Source organism: Lissotriton vulgaris, chromosome 5 (genome assembly GCF_964263255.1).
Source record: "Lissotriton vulgaris chromosome 5, aLisVul1.2, whole genome shotgun sequence".
Lineage (NCBI taxonomy): Eukaryota > Metazoa > Chordata > Amphibia > Caudata > Salamandridae > Lissotriton > Lissotriton vulgaris.
The window spans coordinates 65,802,814-65,821,378 of NC_141693.1; the positions used below are offsets into that span (position 1 = coordinate 65,802,814).

The window sequence follows — 18,565 nt, forward strand, 5'->3', positions numbered from 1 at the left end:
TTGGGAGCGGATGACCAGCCGTTCTAGACCCAAAGATATCTGGAGTCCTTTGGCACACTATCTTAGGTCAATTGACAGGGATTCTTGGCAGAGAACGGACCCAAAAATTTCTCCCTTAGATTGCTCATACGACTGCATGAGTTTTTCCCATGACTGCCCGAGTTTTTCCCACGACTGCCCTTGCAAAAAATGCTTCCCCCCCCTTTAGTTGAGTTGGTAAGAGCACTGACCTCCGACTCCCTCATGTGGTGAGAGGGTGGCTCCATTGAGTGGCGTGGTTACTGGACTATTCTGTCCTTCCCCTTGCTCCTTCCCTCTACTGCTTCCCTTCTCTCTTTTTCTTCTATATTAAAATCCATAAAAACAGTAAAAAACAGACGGACTATGCTCCAGGAGTACTCACGCAACCTCAGCTCCTTGCTCAATCATCATGCGTCCTTGGAGTTTTGGGCTTGTTCTTCGTTTAGGTGTAAGCGTCAGCAGTGGCTGTAACTGGTAAAAGCCACTGATAGATCCAGATATTTTTATGTCGTGTTAGTCGTGGCTTTTTAAGCCAATGGCATGTTGCACTCTGGGGCTTGAGAGTTCCCTGCCACATGGACACCTGACAGCGTAGACCACAGACGTTGCTCCTCAAATGACTTTTTATTTTAAGGAACAACAGCACTTTTATGAAAGGAACGTGGGCAGGAGCTGTAACAACCCTGTCAAGTGCCCACAATTGTGTTATAATTCCCAGAGAATTTATCAATCTGTGTTAGTCTAACACAAGATACTGGCATAAGTCAGTCCTGTAATACAGAGTCAAGGGCAAAGGAGCTCTTTAAAGCTGAAATAAACATCCTAATAACTGGGTCCCTCCCAAGAGACTTAGTCCCTTACATTGTTATCACTGCAGAAGAGGGTGGGCCGGAGGGATGAGGGGCTGAATGTCTCTTCAGGTCTCACACCAGTCTCAGCTCTGCTCCTCCCCCGAGCAAGAAGAACGGGAAGAGCCTCTCTTTGAAGGGGGCTTGTGGGAATGTGAAGAGAAGCTCCATGGAGTCAGCATTGTACAGAGACAGCCGCCCCCACTCGTAGTCCAGATACACCCCCAGCTTCAGGGGCTTCTCACGAGGGGACAAAGGGGTCTCAGGAGAAGTGAGAGCCTCGTACTTACCCCCCCACCCCTCCACAGCCCACACTCCTCCATCAGGTGACCATGTGATCTTCCCTTTCCTGTTCACAGACTCTGCTGCGACCCCCACATACCATGCAACTTCCTCCTGCAGAAGCTGCACCTCCCAGTAATGTCTACCAGAGGTGAACCCCTCGCTCCCCAGCACACAGGGACAGAGGGAGGTGAATCTCTTGGGGGTGTCCGGCAGGTGCTGTGCTGTGCCCGTGTCTCTCACTCGCCTCCGCCCCTCAGACAGGCGGAGCTCAGGATGAGCCGTGTCAGGATCCAGAGTCACCATCACTGCAGAGAAAAGATTCAGAATTAAAGTTTTAATGACACATATAATGGCTGTAACTACTGCTTTCTTTTTTGCATATGATTTATTTAAAGCACATCTGGAAGGTGTACTCTGTGCTAGGGAACACGCTGTGCCAGAGCTCATGGCACTAGACTGCTCACTACTCTAAGGCGCTCATTCATCTAGAGCACACACTACACCAAACAGCACCCTGAACTACATAGGACATTCCACTACACTGTACAACGCAGCACATACTACACCACATTACCACACATAAGGCTTACTACACTATCCCACACGAGGCATGCTACACTACACCACACAAGACATACTACACTACACCAAACAGCACACTGCACTCCGTAGAGAGAACATTTCTACTAAACAGTACACTGCACTATGCAACATACTACACTACCACACAACTCAACACTACACTACGCTACCACGCAAGGCATTCTACACTACACCACAAGAGACATACTACATGTTGGAAATGGCCCTCGACTTTTTGCTGTTGTCCCTCCTGATTTTCTGCTGATCTATGTGCTAGTCTTAGAACTTTGAGCACTTTTGACACTGCCATTCAGTGCCAAAGCACAGTGTTTGTCATATACATACTGGCGATTGGTGTATACATGATTGGCTGATTTGGGTCATCTATAACTCATTTGGCTTGGGGTAAGACATATACCTAGGGCGTGTAACTCAAATGCTCCTATGTGGGCCTGGAACACTGGTTGTACCACCCACGGTGATAGCTCTTCAAACATGCCACAGGTTTGCAATGGCGGGGCCTGTGTGTGCAGGTTACTGATGCTGGACGTTTAAAAAGCTACTTGCCAAGGATTTGCATGTCTCTTGCTACATCGGAGTACTCCCTGGGGGCAGGGTGGGGGGATGAGATAGGACATGTGCTTGTGTGCACTACATACACTGATAGTGAATGGCACTGTGCTGTGTGCTCAGTACGGTGAGGCCTGCTTACTGCATTGCTTTGCATTGCAAATTGAGCTGTATTTCCTACATGCAGAAGAGTGGCAGTATAATTAAGTAATTTATTATGCATGATGAATTAAAACCGTTGCATTCGAAGCATTACCGGTTGATATCTAAAAACTTTACTTGAATAAACAATAAAAATTAGTCCAAGTTTAAAATCTACCTTGCATTGGTACTAAAAGACATAATATTATTCAGATTGAAGTAGCACTGCTGACACAGGATAGTAGGTCTTTCTGAGATCATTATGTACTGCGTAATGTTAAAATCGGTGCAGCGGGCCAGTTCAGAGTCTGTTATAGTCTCGGTTGGTCTATGCTATTGGCAGCAAATAATTTTCAGCCTCTGTGCTATCAGGTCAAAGAATTTTGTAAGGCGACAGTTTAGCTGCAAAAAAGAAGGGTTAAAAAACAGCATCACTGCCTGTCTGCAGGACCTTACTCCATGCTGCTTAAATAGTGGTTTTAACAGGCTTTTCCGTATGCCGTCCAGCTTCTTGCATATGCATATAATGTGAATCAGGGTCTCCGGGTCTTTCGCACAAAAACGGCACACGTCATCAGTTTCTCTTCTTTCCCACAGTGGCATGAACGGGCCGACTCCCAGCCGTAGTTTTAAGAATTTTTCTTTGGTCTCGAGCTCAGATCCGTCCATGAGGTAGGGCTGAGGTTTTAGGACATCGTAGTTGTTAAGTACAACCCAGCCATGAGCTCTCTTGGAAACCAAGTTCTTGTCCTCTATAGCACATATGAGCCTGGTCGACTTAGTTACTATTTTTTTAAAAACCAAATGGCCCATTGGTGTATTCCAGGCACCAATGGGCAGAGAGTTCTGTGGGTAGACGTTAACTGGTGAATTTCCAGTGCGGGTCAGCTCTAGCCAAAGGAGGTTATTCAAGGCCCCTCTTTCAACAGCTCTGATTTTGTGCCAACTCTTTAACCACATGGCTGCTGGGCGTTTCCCCCCCAGTGCTGGAAAATGCCATTTTAGTGGCACTATGACGAGCTCAGCTCGTCATCAGCACACGACACCCGTGGGTGATGACGAGCTGAGCTAGTCATCAGCATCGAAAGGGTTAAGAAAGCTCCCTGCCTTTTTATTTCCGGTTTCTGGATCCCAAATTCCAGCCTTATTTGCGCAGGAGAAACATATTTGGGGAGCTGAAATATCGCCCGGTAGGAGGTTGCGATTATACAGTCAAGGGTAGCAGCATCTCTTCCTGTCATGGATTCGCTCCCGTAGGTGATTACTGGTTGCAATTTTGCACACAGGACCTTTAAGAGGGGGTCAAGTGTCAAGTCTGGTAGCAATTTCTTCAGGAGCTTTAATACCATGCAGGTCATTACTCCCTTCCTTCGTAGAGATTCAAGTTGTGGTTTGAAGGAATTGTTTTGATCTAGGAGTACGCCCAAGTATTTGTAAGAACTTACTTGGTCCAGGCGTTTACCTTCCATGTACCAACTGTGACTAGTCTTCTTACGGTGGTTTACACTCATGACTTGATTTTTTTAAATTTATTTTTAGAGCGTTCCGATGTGAGAAGTTGTGGGTAACATCTAAAAGGTGCTGAAGTCCTATCGGAATTCTGCTGATCAGCACTAGGTCATCAGCATAAAGTAAATTTGTCAGTATCATTGTGCCAAGCTTCGGCGAGTGTGAAGAGCAAGCATCCAGTTCTGCTGGCAGGTCCGCCAGGAAGAGGCTGAAGAGCAAAGGGGCCAAGACGCATCCTTGTTTTAAGCCCTTCCTTGTATTTATTTTTCTTGAGAGGTGCCTTCCTGCGCCCAGTTTAATTCTGACCCATGTGTCGGTATGCAGCTCAATGAGTTGGTCTAGGAGGGTTAACGGAATCCCCCATTCTTTCAGCTTTAGCCAAAGTTTGAAGCGGTCTATGTGGTCGAAGGCTGCGGTGTAATCAATGAAGCAAAGGTACAACGGATGTTTACCTTGCTTCGCTGCTTCCATAAGCATAGTTATGGCCATAATGTTTGTTGTAGTTCCTAGCCCTTGGCGAAAGCCCATTTGGGTCATAGGTATTATACTGCGTCTTGTAGACCAAGCAACCAGGTCATTAAGGACAATTCCTGCTTAGTATTTAGCCTCTGTGTCGATCAAGGCTATCAGGCGACAGTTGTTTGGGTCGGATCTCACCCCATGCTTGAATATGGGGCTGATGATGGAGCCTCGCCATGACTCTGGAATTTCTTTTGTTCTTATAGCGTGCCCTATTACTGGAACTAGTGCATTGCTCCAGAAATCCGCATGCTGCTTATATAGCAAAGGTGGTATACCATTCGGGCCTGGAGCTCCTGCCCGTCTGCCTCTGGAGATTTGTTTACGTTTATCATCAGCCAGGAGTTCTTATTGCAGGTCTTCTAAACAGGTTTTGGAGTCCTGGTTTGACGGACGAGCTACATCTGGCTGCGGCAGGATCGGTAATTCAGTGCTCACTTGGTTATATCTGTGGGTCGGTTTTTTAAGTGTTCAGAAAGATTAGGCGCTCGACTTCTAACGGTATAGATTTGAGTTCTTGTGGTATCAAGGTAGGTGCTTCTTGGTCAGAGGAAAACCTTAACCTCTGTAAAGAGAAGTGGTGAAACCAACCCCTCTTATGTTGATTTGGCAGGAAACCAGAGCACACTATATTTATTCAAAATATCTTATTCATTTGAGTACTTTATTGGTTCCGGATAGATCACACCCAAAGTAGATTTTTCAAAAGAGTTTTATTTGTGAACAGTGTTAATTTCTCAGGATTCACTATATCAATCACTTTAGCCTACACGTGTTTCATCACAGCATGTGGCTGTGACTCATCAGGGCTGATCAAATGATCGTGACTCGTGGTCGTCACGAGATTATTTAGGCTGGTAAATGTCCTCAATTCAAAACCGGCTGTGTGCAGCCGGGTTTCAGCTTGTAACGCTGCTGTCTCCGAAATGCGGGAACAGTGTTCCCGCATTTCGGAGACAGCAGCGTTACAAGCTGAAACCCGGCTGCACACAGCCGGTTTTGAATTGAGGACATTTACCAGCCTAAATAATCTCGTGACGGCACGCATAGCACTCGTCTGTGCCAAATAACTACCCGACTAGGACCGGGTTGGAATTATCACCGGCTCCCCGACCACGAGTCACGATCATTTGATCAGCCCTGATGAGTCACAGCCACATGCTGTGATGAAACACGTGTAGGCTAAAGTGATTGATATAGTGAATCCTGAGAAATTAACACTGTTCACAAATAAAACTCTTTTGAAAAATCTACTTTGGGTGTGATCTATCCGGAACCAATAAAGTACTCAAATGAATAAGATATTTTGAATAAATATAGTGTGCTCTGGTTTCCTGCCAATTCAGTGCTCACTTGTTTTTGGTTTCTACCCTCTCGAATGGTATTTTTTGTGCCGGCATGGTACGAGTAGCCAAGAGAGGCAGTTATTTCAGGTTCTTGGTCGTTGAAATGTTTTGTTAGGTAGTCTACTCAGGTAGCTTCGGTGATATTGGAGCGGATACTTGGATTGGGATGCTGCAATTTATTGACTGTTTTCCAGAAGTTAGCACTATTTTTCTGTTTTGCGTCAAACATAAGTTTAAATCATAAGTTTTAACCTGCTCTATGCTGACGATTTAGTGCTTTTTAGTCTCACTCAAGTAGGTTTACAAAGGCTCCTGGCTAAACTATACAATTACACCACCATAAATCAATTAGAGGTTAACCTAAAGAAAACCCAAGTGGTTACCTTTGGTAAAAAAAGAAAAGCCGGGGGTGGATGGTTGTATAATAACATGAGTATTGTAGTAGGAAGTACATACAAATACCTAGGGGTTAACCTTGACTCAAGGGGTAATTTTGTGAAACAACGAAAGGATATATTAGTTAAAGCTGTGACCTTACAAGTGACCCTCTCAAAGCTCTCAAAAAAGATGTCCGGCCCAAGTCGAACACCTTTACTAGAGGTTATGAGAGCAAAAATTGGTACGACACTATATGGTATTGAGACTTTTAAGGGTAAACTAAATAAGACTCTAAACCAACAAGTAACTTAAATCTATAAAAAGGTCCTCCGCTTGCCCAAAAGTGCCTCTGCTGCCCAGATTAGGCTAGAACTGGGCCTACTAAATGATGAAGTCTCTAGTACTGGCACGTTTTTAAATGTTTGCCATAAACTGAGACAAGAAGACGCAGGCTCACTGGAGTCACTAGTCTGGCTAGATATCACCGGGAAAAATCCAGGGGGCTCGTATGGTCGCCTTTTTAAAGATTCCATTCTAGACCTCTCTGTGGGTGACCTATGGGACCTCAACCCCAGCGCGTCTGTTTAAAAGCACCGTTAAGAAATGTGTCAGAATGAGTTCCCTCATTATTGATAAAAACCACCTTGCAAAACGCAGACACACTTGGGCTATTATGAATTCGTACGGGCAGCAAGCCCCTGCAACCTTCCTGTCATGCACCTACTCCCTGCATCTAAAACTTGGGTTTATGGCCATTAGACTCAGTGACTGGCAATTTTTAAAAGATCTGCCAGGCTGGCGCAGTACGTCTGATGTATTATGGTGCAGAGGGTGCGGCAGGACGGCTGAAACAATGGAGCACGTGGTCTGTCTCTGCCCAGCATTTATGTCACTGCGCAGACACAAACTGAAAAGGGGAGTGGAACAGGTTGGGAATTCGGTCGTGGAGACAGGCAATCATTGCGGCCCTAAGCCCAGAAAACACAGCTCTAAATATAGGCCTTACAACCTATATACGCCTTGCAGATCGCCTCTTGTCAACATCAACCTAAATCAAAATGCATTATTTTAAATTGTTAAAAAGTCTTTTTACCTACGTGGATTGCCTACAATAGGGAGTTGCATAATGTCTCCGACCTGTACTTACCCATCGCTATTTATGTGATGTTAGTTTTTTTACATTGTGTATTGCTGTTGGTGTTCCTTTTAAGGATGTTATTTTATATCCAATAATGTCTTAGCTTTCCATAAGTTTCGCCCAGAGTTCATTATCTTTTGCTCCTTTCTCCTCCCATTTCCTTCTTTTTAGAGTTGTCCTTAACTCAAAGGAGTGTACCTTGCAGTTTCCGATTGTTTGGGGATTTGCGCAGTCGCTTAAAAGTTTGATTTATAGTTGGTTTTAGTTTTTTAGAGACAGGGCTGTTTAATGGATCAGATGAAGCAGCTGCCACTTTCCCTTGCTTCTGACTGTTGCGTTGTGAATATTTGTCTCCTATAGATTTGGTGAATGATCCCCAGCTTCCTATTGGATGCATTGAATTATCTTGAACTTGGATGTATAGAGCTTGGGCCTCTACAGCTATTTTATCAATGTTGGCGGAGTTGCATCTTATTCTTCTTAGGTTGCTTGTTTCTTCCGACAAGATGGAATTGATAGTTTCTGGGATTTGGCAAGCTCTTGTTAGAAGATTCAACTCTTGTGGGAGGTGGTCGCTAAAGTTACTGTTAGCAATCTTGAAGGTGGCTACTTTATTTAACAGGGACAATGTTGTAAAAGTGAAGTCTAGATGTGATGATGCAACAGATGAGTGGTATGTAGCTGCTGGTGGAATATCGTCTGTAAACCGTCCATTCAGGGCTCTCATATTTAGGTGTTCTAAGCCCCTAAGTAAGTTTGTTGCTATGCTTGGTGGCTTAGCGGACTGTGTTTGGCATCGTGTTTGAATTCCCCATGCTCTCGAGAGGTCCTGGGTTGAGTCGTCTTCCTTGGTAGACCCTAAGAGCTGCATGTTGAAGTCGCCAGCCAGGACTATGAGATAGTTGATTCTTCTTCCATTACTCTCTGTAGCTCAAGTAGCAGCTCTTTCACTGCCTTTGATTTTTGTTTCGGGTGAACATAAACATTTATTATTATAATTTCCTGTTTAGGGGGGGGTGGGGGGTTTGCCTAAGAGTTACCTTTATTCCTTGAATGCAGCTTGGTGGAGTTAGGTGTACAGTGACAGGGAGGAGCTCGCCAATTTTAGTTATTGAGGCAGAGAGCTGCAAGCCCCCCAAGCGGCGACCAGAGGCTGACATCTTTGCTCCCAGCAATGAGCTGGTGACGTAGCCTTGCAGGTCTAGAGGCTTATCATCCCAAGTTTCTTGAAGCAAGATAATGTCGAAGGTAGTCAGATAATTTATGAACTCTTGGTCGTGCATTTTTGATGCTAGGCCATTAACGTTCCAGACACAAATGGCAATCCCGTCGCGTTCTTTGGCAGTATAGTGTTTGATATCAATGAGTTAGTAACGGAAAATCATCTCCGGTATGGTGAGTGAATTCAACATTACTAATGTGCAAATGTCACTTTGGGAAGTGGGAATTTCTGAGCTCGTTGCTTTGTGTGCTTGTCGGCCTGTCTCCAATCTGGGTGCTGGGGGACAGTTACAGCTGTACTTTCCTGATAGATAGCCATAAACTAGGGCCTTAAAGGAAAATGCAGATTTCTGGGATGGATAAGAGGGGGTGGAATTAGCACCTGAATTCCAAGGGGCAGGGCCCATGCCTCACTAAAAATAGGGTAGACTGGCAGACAAGACTACATTTAGAGCGGGCCTGTGCATTTTGAAGGTGGCCTTTTCAACTGATCTCATCTTCAAAGGCCACTGTGGGCAGAACTCCTGGGGCTGTGCCCTAAGGAGTTTGAGACGCTTTGGGGATTAGAACCATACTATGCTGGTTCGATGAATGGACATTGACAAGAGGAACCATTGGGGCAGGAGGGACAGCAACTGGACATTCCATAGACTTGTGGTGGCTTGGGGATTGTTGTGCTCCATGAAGGGGACTATCACTCAGTGGATTTTGATGGGAATTTGCTGCCCTGCAGTTAATTGCGGACTGACGTGGCCCGGGTCCTTAAGCACTCTCCAAGGGTCGGCTGACTCGTCTCCTGTCCAGGAGATCCAAGGGACAGAAAGCATCTCCCAGTTAACACATAAGGACCGCGCAGGGTATGACGGAACATTGTCCATCCTGATGTATGCAGTACTCACACTGTGCCTAGGAGTGTGCTTGCAACAATCTGCAGCCCACCTGGGGGTGCCGTAGCATGAGGAGTTCAAGGAGTGCTGGGAAAATTTGCGGAATCCGAGGGACCTGAGCTTACATGTAGCATGTGGTGTCCGAGGGGAGCTGGGGGACGTCTGCAGAGTTTGCGGAACCCAAGCTGTTAGTCTGGACTGTCTCCGACCTCCAGATCGAGAGGACGACAGTGCCCGACATCACAGCCTCAGTCAGAGGTCGCTGGCTCCCTTTCCCTGGACCCACACCACAAGGTACTCTGTTGTTAAGAATACCATGACTGATTCCACACTTGTAAAGGTGCCACTGGTTGCCTGAGGGCTTAATCTGGATGGATAAAACCAAGAAACTGTTACCTTCCACTTTAGGTGGTAGCATATCAAACACATTTGTAGAGCGCGCTACTCACCCGCTAGGGTCTCAAGGCGCTGGGAGGAGGAGGAGGGGGGGTGGGGGGAGGCGCTGCTACTGCTCGAAGGTTGCTTCCTGAAGGAGAGATGGTCCTGGGTCAGCCGTAGGTGGGTGGGGAAGGAGTTCCATGTCTTGGCCGCCAGGTAGGGGAAAGATCTTCCTCGGGTGGTGGTTCTGCGAATTCGTGGGACGGTGGCGAGGGCGAGGCTGGCGGATCGGAGCTGGCGGGTGTGTAGAATGTGAGGCGGTTGTTGAGGTATTTGGGGCCCATGTCGTGGAGAGCCTTGTGTGCGTGGGTGAGGTGTCTGAACGTGATCCTCTTGCTGACGGGGAGCCAGTGCAGGTCTCTCAGATGGGCAGAGATGTGGCTGACTGGGGATGTCCAGGGTGAGTCGTGCAGAAGTGTTCTGTATGCGCTGGAGTAATTTCTGTTGTTTGGCTGTGGTTCCAGCATAGAGGGTGTTCCCGTAGTCCATTCGGCTGGTGACAAGGGCCGGGGTGACCGTCTTTCTGGTTTCGGTGGGGATCCACCGGAAGATCTTTCGGAGCATGCGCAGGGTGCTGAAACAGGATGACGAGACGGCGTTGACTTGTTTGGTCATCGTGAGCGAGGAGTCCAGGATGAAGCCCAGGTTGCGTGCGTGGTCCGTGGGCTTGGGGGCAGTGCCCAGTGCGGGGGCCACCAGGAGTTGTCCCAGGCGGAGGGGGATGGTCCGAGGAGGAGGACTTCAGTTTTGTCTGAGTTCGGTTTCAGTGTCTGAGTTCAGCTTCATCCGTTCCGTGACGTCTTTCATTCCTTCCCGGAGGCTGGCTCTGGTGGTGGAGGGGTCGTTGGTGAGGGAGAGGATCAGCTAGGTGTTGTCAGCGTAGGAGATGATGTTTAGGTTGTGTTGGCGTGCGATGGCTGCGAGGTGGCTCGTGTAGACGTTGAAGAGCTGAGCGGCTGAGCGAGGAGCCTTGAGGAACGCAGCAGATGATCTTGGTGGCCGCTGAGCAGAAGGGGGGGGGGGGGGGGAGGGGGGATGCGGACTCTCTTGAGTTCTGTCGGAGAGGAAGGAGGTGATCCATTCCAGGGCGTTCCCTTGGATCCCGGCGTGTTGGAGGCGGGTTGTTAGGGTGAGGTGGCAGACTGTATTGAATGCGGCCGATAGGTTGAGGAGGATGAGGGCAGCAGTTTCCCCGTTGTCGAGCAGGGACCGGGTGTCGTCGGTAGCTGCGATGAGGGCAGTCTTGGTGCTGTGGTTTGCTTGGAAACCTGACTGCGAGGGGGTCGAGGGATCCGTTTGTCTCAAGGAAGGCGGATAGTTGTTTGACGGTCTTCTCGATGACTTTGGCAGGAAAAAGGGAGGAGCGAGATGGGGCGGAAGTTCTTGAGGTCCGTGGGGTCCGCGGTGGGTTTCTTCAGGAGGGCGCTGAGCTCCACATGTTTCCAGCTCTCCGGGAAGGTAGCGAATGCGAAGGAGCTCTTAATGATGTTCCGGAGTTGGGGTGCGATGATGGAGTCGGCTTTGTTAAAGATGTGGTGTGGACAGGGGTCGGCTGGGGAGCCGGAGTGGATGGTGTTCATCACGCGGGTGGTGTCTTCAGTGCTGACCGAGGTACAGGTGCAGAGGGTGGTGGTGGGGGGCGCTGGTTCGGTGCGTGGTCTGGGAGCCGAAGCGGTTGTGTATGTCGGCGATCTTGCGGTGGAAGAACGAGGCGAGTGAGTCGCAGAGGTCTTGCGAGGGTGTGATGTCGTTGTTGCTGGCGCTGGGGTTGGAGAGCTCTTTAACGATGCTGAAGAGTTCCTTGCTGCTGTGGGTGTTGTTGTTCAGTCGTTTTCTGAATGTTGTCCTTTTGGTGGTGCGGATCAGCTGGTGGTGTTTGCGGATGGCGCTCGAGGGCTGTCATGTTTTCTGTTGACTGGTCGTGGCGCCAGGCTTTCTCGAGGGTACTAGTTAAGGAAGTGAGCAACCCGGAATACCCTTGAGGGCTTGGGTAATGAAGGTAGAGGGGTGAAAGTGCCTTCAAGGGACTTTATTCAATCTATGTTTGGTAATTAGAATTATTTTGTAAAGAACCAATAAATCGTCCTTATAGTGAATTAATCCAAATTAATCAATTTGTATTATCAACATATAACATATAGACAAAGACACAAGGTGTATACGAAAAAAATGTTTTTATCAAGTAGTTCATTGAAGAAAATCAGTTTCATATACAGATAATTAAGCAAATAAGATTTTAGGACTGTGGGTACACATAAAAATTAATCAGTGACTCAACAGAACCTAAAAGACACCTATCCCAAAACAGATTTGAATAAAACAAAAGAGAGGGATGAGGTGCATTGTCGACGTTTCGGTTTCTTAGCAGTTATTTGATGAAACCATCCTCAGGACTGGTATTGATTCAGATCTGTATAGAAATATTGTAATCTGCTTGCAGGTTGTTTATGCAGTATACAACAAGGAAATAGTGGACCAGTCACAGTATCCCCGTAGCCTAATGATTGCGGAAACCGCTCATCAAAACTGAATGTCAAGTCAAAACTTCACTTGTATATGGTTCAGGTGATTACATTCAGCACAATCTGTCCGGTATATCTCAGACCACGTCTTGTCGAGTCTCAAAACTAATTAGGAGACGTAACGACCGGTGGTTTCATTTCGGATGACACGCTCTTTTGACCGCACCTCGCTGTGATTCTAGACGCTGCAGGACTTGAGACTGCCCACAAGCCGAATTAAGCTTCAATTGGTCGTTACGTCTCCTAATTAGTTTTGAGACTCGACTTTGTCTATATGTTATATGTTGATAATACAAATTGATTAATTTGGATTAATTCACTATAAGGACGATTTATTGGTTCTTTACAAAATAATTCTAATTACCAAACATTTCTCGAGGGTACGGCAGGATTTCTTTGAGTTTTTGAGGATGTTGGTGAACCACGAGGTTTTCTTGCTGCCGGGTCTGCTGGAAGGATTCTTCAGCAGTGCAAGGGCATTGGCACAGTTTGTGAGCCACTGTGTGAGGTTGAGGGCTGCTTCGTTGGGTCCGTCGTGTTGGTGGGAGGGTTCTGGCTCAGGGAGGTGGTGAGCTGGTTGGCGGTGATTTTGCTCCAGCGTCTTCGGGGAACCTGTTGCGTGTGGTGGTGGGTCGTGGTTCTCCTGAAGTTGAAATGGACGCAGCTGTGATCTGTCCAGTGTAGTCTGGTGGAGTGGCTGAAGGAGATGTGGTTGCTGGATGAGAAGACTGGGTCAAGCGTGAGGCCGGCGTAGTGGGTGGGGGTGTTCACCAGTTGCTTGAGTCCGAGGTTGTCCAGCAGGGTGGTGGTGGTGTTGTTGTTTTCCAGGTGGAATATGAGGTCCCCTAGGAGGATGTAGTCTGAGGAGGTGAGGGCGTGCGGGCTGATGAAGTCTGTGATCGCTTCGCTGAATTGTGTGTGTGGTCCCAGTGGTCTGTAGATGAGAGTGCCTCTGAGGGTGGTCTTGGGGTCGGTGTGTATCTGGAAGTGAAGGTGCTCAGCGGCGGTGAGGGAGTCTTCGGAGTTGGTCGTGATGCGGATGGTGTTTCTGTGGACGATGGCGATGCCTCTTCCGGTTTGGTTGATGCGGTCCCTCCGGGTGATCTTGTAGCCATCCGGGATGGCTATGGCAATGTCGGGAGCTGAGGAGGCGTTCATCCAGGTTTCTGTGAGGAAGGCGACGTCCGGCGCTGTTGTGTCGAGGAGTTTCCAGAGTTTGACGGCGTGCCTGTGGACGGAGCAAGTGTTGATCAGGATGCACTTGAGGTGATGGTTGCTGGTGCCTTGCCTGGCGGGTGCGGTGCAGGTCCGGAGGCAGGTGAATTTGCAGGCTTGGCAGATGAAGGGTCCGTGGGTGCGTTTCGGAGTGGCTCGTGGCAGGCGGGGTTCCGGCTGGTGTTGAGAGCGTGGAGGGTGGCGGCGGCGTAATTCAGTCGGGTGGGCTGGAATCGTTGAGGGCCAGGGGTCCTGGTGCTGGGCGCGGACGGGCTTAGACTGGCTTGCCTTTGGCGCGCAATCAGCGCGCCCGCTGCGCGTACGTTTGGACTCCGCCATAAATGGTGAAGTGGGAGGGAGGAGCATCTGGGAGGCGGGAGCGGGCGGCGAATGGGAAGGGGGTACAGAAGAGAAAGGAGCAGGACCGTAGGGGAGCAGCGGCGGGGAGTGGGGAGAGTACAGAGTGGGAAAACTGATGCGAGGGGGCAAGAATACAATACAGTCACAGGCAGCAAATACAGGCACAGAATACAAAAACCAGAATACTCAGCTGCAGGGCAGCGGCGAACTCGCGGCAGCAGCGGTGAAGCCTGGGCACACTCACGGGGAGTCGCGCAGTGCGTGGAGCGACTAACCCTGAAGCAGGGTCAAGGGTCACAGCTCACCACTGCGTGGACTCCGCCATAAATGGCCAAGTGGGAGGGAGGAGCAGCTGGGAGGCAGGAGCCGGGCGGCGTAGGGGGTAGAGAAGAGAAAGGGGCGGGCCGCAGGCGAGCACCGCGGGGAGCCGCCAGCTGGTGCATCGTGTGTCGTTGGCTGGTTTGGTTTGAATGGCTGAGGAGCTAGGTCACGAGGCGTAGTCACAACCTCTGATTGCTTTACCATTACAACTGTACGAGGTATGAGATACCGGGAATGTCTTGTTTTATGCTAATGTGATTTGGGGAAAGTGGAATACACCTGAACAGCCTGCATATATGGTTCTGTTGTTGAGGTGCAAGGGATTGGTTAGATCATGAACACCTTGAGGAAATAGGCACATGGGGTTATGTTGCTTACGAGGCTGAGGGGATAACAGGGTAAGTGAATACCTAAGACTAGTAGATATATATGTTCATGCCGTTCTGCTGATAATGGGAGAGTTCGACAGTTGCATATAACTGTAAAGCATATATCCAATGTGTATGTCGTTTTAATTTCAATGTGTGTGTAATACAAAAGACCATTGTTCTATACTTATGGTGTGGATTATTTTTGTGGTGCGGGTGGTGTTGTGTAAATACTTTATACTTTGACCCGGAGAATAAGCCTGACTACTCTGTGCCAAGCGACCCAAGAATGAGCACAGGTTATCGGATGAGTGTATCATATTCATCCTATCTAGGACGGCAGATTCTGCCTGGCTTCGATGCGTCCTAGCCAGCCAGAAACTGCTGGGCCTAACATTTGGTGATCAGCGGTGAGGATAGGACTTGTGTTAGCAAAAGCCCTAGCAACAGTGTTTCACTACAAATCTAGTATGCAATATTGTTTTCTTTCCTTGTTTTTTTTCTGTGGTTTACCATTGTAGTTGGAAACCTTTCGGTGTTCACAACAGTCATGTCTAAGTCTGCAGAGCCAGCATGGGTACTTGCTGTGTGGGAGTTTGGGCAGGCTGAATGGGAAGCTAGAGATGGGAACCAGCTCAGGAGCCTCTGCACATTTGTGGCCATCAAACGTTGCGCGCAGCGCTTAGACCGATTCATGCACCCCGTAGTATACGTTGGCCTAGAGACCAGCTAGCTCACAGTGCCACCATAACACCCCCCCCCCAACCTAAACAGGGACCGAATGGTTTCTGGCAACCACTGAACATGACAACCCTGACCTCTCCGGGATCGTGATAGCAGATCTAGAACCCTTTTGCCAATCTCTCATGCACTCTTGTTCTCAGAGAAATATATAGAGAATACACAATGGGATGTTTCAATATATTTTTCGAACCAACTTTATTCTTGTATAGAATACATGTGCTGTGATAATCAGTAGACAGAAATATATGAAAGTGAGCCTCGAATCTCTTTTCTACTGCCGCTATTGTAGGGGGTGAGGGGGGGGGGACTGTTTTTACCCGCAAGCCTTGATACTGCCCACCAAAGCGTCTCTTTGTTGTTTCAAGCTCCGCAAGTGAAGGCTCTCTATACTGGACTACATTGCCCAGGTATCCTTGAGTGGCGCGCACTGCAGACATCATCTTGCAGCGCTCAGAGGCACTTAAAACACTGGTGCGCCTCCCGCAGAGCAGGACGCGCGCAGGCCCTGCCCAGGCAAAGCCCGGGCCAAGGGCGGGCCCATCCGAGCCCGTCATAGCCTGACAGACTGCACTGGGCCACCCCTCTGATATCTGTACGATTTTTTAGCTGCTTGGTAAACTTTAATTATTAGAGTGGCTGGACCTTTAATACTATCCTATTGTATTTCCTGTTTTGCGTCTTATATTTTTTTTCTCTTTTCTTCATATTGGTGATAAAGAGAAGTATCATGAGTAAACGCAAGGGGCCTGCTGCAACTTTAGATGCTTTCCTTATTAGGGCAGAATCTCTATTAAAATCATGAGATTTAAATTGCCCAAAGGAGATTGTCCCTTGAACCAATACACACACACACAAAGATGTTCACCTAGGCTCTCTGGTACACCACACATATCACCATTGGTATCTTTAGATACAGGCAAGGAGGATGGACTGGTACCTATTAGCTCCAACCTATCTGGCTCTACAGGGACAAACGATCCTACTAGTTTGTCAATGGGAACCAGATCAAGAAACCAGACATCGGTGCAAAAAGATGATGCTAAGTGTGTAAAAAAGAAAGTTTCAGCTTCTAGGAAAGCTAGTATCAGGGCTGTCGGTGTTCGGCACAAGAAGGGAAAACAAAATCTAGTTTGGACCCTTGTAGAGTACTTGTGAAAAGTATATCCACCCAGACAGAGTCCCATGACGACCAAAACTACCCTGTCCCAGCTAACTACTTCGGGGGTCTCGAGTATATTGTAAAGAGATCCCTGGATTCTGCTAAGGGAGGCATGTTATCCGATCTAGTGGATCATATTAGTGAGGCTCTAAGGCCGCTGGAAGAGAAGCTGGGCATATTGAAAAACACTATAGGACTGCTGAGTTTTTGGTAGCCACCCACTGGGTGACTGTGCCCAGAAGAGAGGGATGGAAAAAATACATGGAGATCCATCAAAAGTTAGTGCACAAGCAGCAAACAGGTCTATCCCGGTTGAACCAGAGATAATTATATGCTGTGATAAGGTCAGAAACAGTCCCAGATCACACAACAAGCCCACAGGAGATAAAAAAACAGTAGTAATGGTGACTGAGTTAGGAGCCAGTATTGAACCTCATCGGAAATATAGGAGGTTGCTTACATAGTGCTCCAGCTTGTGACAGATGTGGCACTCAAATAGACAAATCGCTACTATAGTCCTAAAGGTACAGACTTAATTCCCAATGAGGATATTTGAAAGCTACCACCTGCCTCATGCCCCTATACGCTAATATTAGCAGGGGTACCAGTGCTTAGGAGGGAACAGTAAGAGAATTGGACGAACTTAAAAAACAAGGTGATTGATGGTCCAGTAAAATTTAAGCAATCCAATGAGAGAAGCGGATATCCGAATGGTACGTAGGGTAGGCTGGGTGGGAGAATCTAGGAAGATCATCAGAGGGGATTGTGTGGTGGTAAATTTTAGACGGCCACACATGATTAGGGCCATTCTAGCCACCAGAGAGATAACCGACTTGAGGAATACCAGTATTAGTGTGCTACCGCTAGGTTACTTTTATAGACCGATGGAGAGAGGTAATGCAAATAGTGCTGACCCAAAGATCTCATTGAATAATTGTTTTGAGGTCCTATCAACCCTCGAGGATCTGGATTGACATTTAAAAGTCTACACATCTTGGGTTGGAAACCTCAACAGTGACCCGGAAAGACGACTGTCTGGATAGGAGCCTTGTACTCGAGCTACGAATGGCGGAGGTCCATCAGCCACAGGGACTAAGGGATCCCAGGGTCGAAACAATAACCTTGGTGTTGGCAGAAGGTCCCTGTGAATCACAGGTGGCAACTATAGAGGTTCCTCTGTCTAATATGTTAGACACCATCGATCCACCCACAAATACTGGGATTTTGGGAGATGATTTACTGCGGTTTAGGGCCTCTAGTAACAAACCAAATCCGCATGTTACATCATGGAATATTGCAGGTCTAAAGAGGAATATGTTGGATCCAATTCGGAATGATTACATAGAGGCTAGTGAAGTGATACTCCTGCAGGAGACCTGGCTCTTAGATATACCCCTCAGAGTTGGCTTTAAAACATATTGTGTGGGGGCGAGTCCCTCAGCAAAGGGAAGACCGTCGGGGGAACTGGTGATTTGGATTCGGGTTTCTCTAGAGATTACAATTGTGCCACTGGATGTATTGTCTCAAGATATATTGTGCCTAAAACGAATTACAAAGGATGGCAGGGTTGTATATTTGTTTAATATTTATAATAGACCTAGCCCTGCACATTGTGAGTCACTAGCAATAAGTCAGCTGGACCTCCTCTTTGATACATTAGGACATAGCTCAAATATTATAGCAGGAGGTGATTCATTGTAATTTTGAGCCTGTTTTGGGATTTGGTAATTTGCTGGAGGTCGAAGACGTGGCGTACAATATCCCAGAGACAGAAAGTAACAAAGAGGTAAAGTGCACAGTAGCGGCGACTCAACTATTAAGGCTAATAATGGCCCATAGCCTCAGAGCCTGTAACCGACGTCTTCCATCCGATAGACCCAATGCCTACACGTTTAGTAGAGGCAAATCACGTGGTAATATAGACTATATTTTAGTGTCATTGGGATTTTGGAGTTACCTGGTCGATTTTAAAATAGATGCTAGAGTTGAGAGT

The 18,565-nt window shown here is 47.7% G+C and overlaps 1 protein-coding gene across 1 annotated transcript in view; it reads right to left on the bottom strand.

Moving 5' to 3' along the window:
• Positions 1 to 325: 325 nt before the first annotated feature.
• Positions 326 to 18,565, bottom strand: part of LOC147710186 (E3 ubiquitin-protein ligase TRIM39-like) — a 144,152-nt gene continuing 125,912 nt past the window's right edge. Inside the window, exon 6 of the mRNA XM_086920873.1 lies at positions 326 to 1,459. Coding sequence (XP_086776999.1) covers positions 945 to 1,459 — 515 coding nt within the window. The 3' untranslated portion in view covers positions 326 to 944. The remainder of the gene's footprint in view (positions 1,460 to 18,565) is intronic.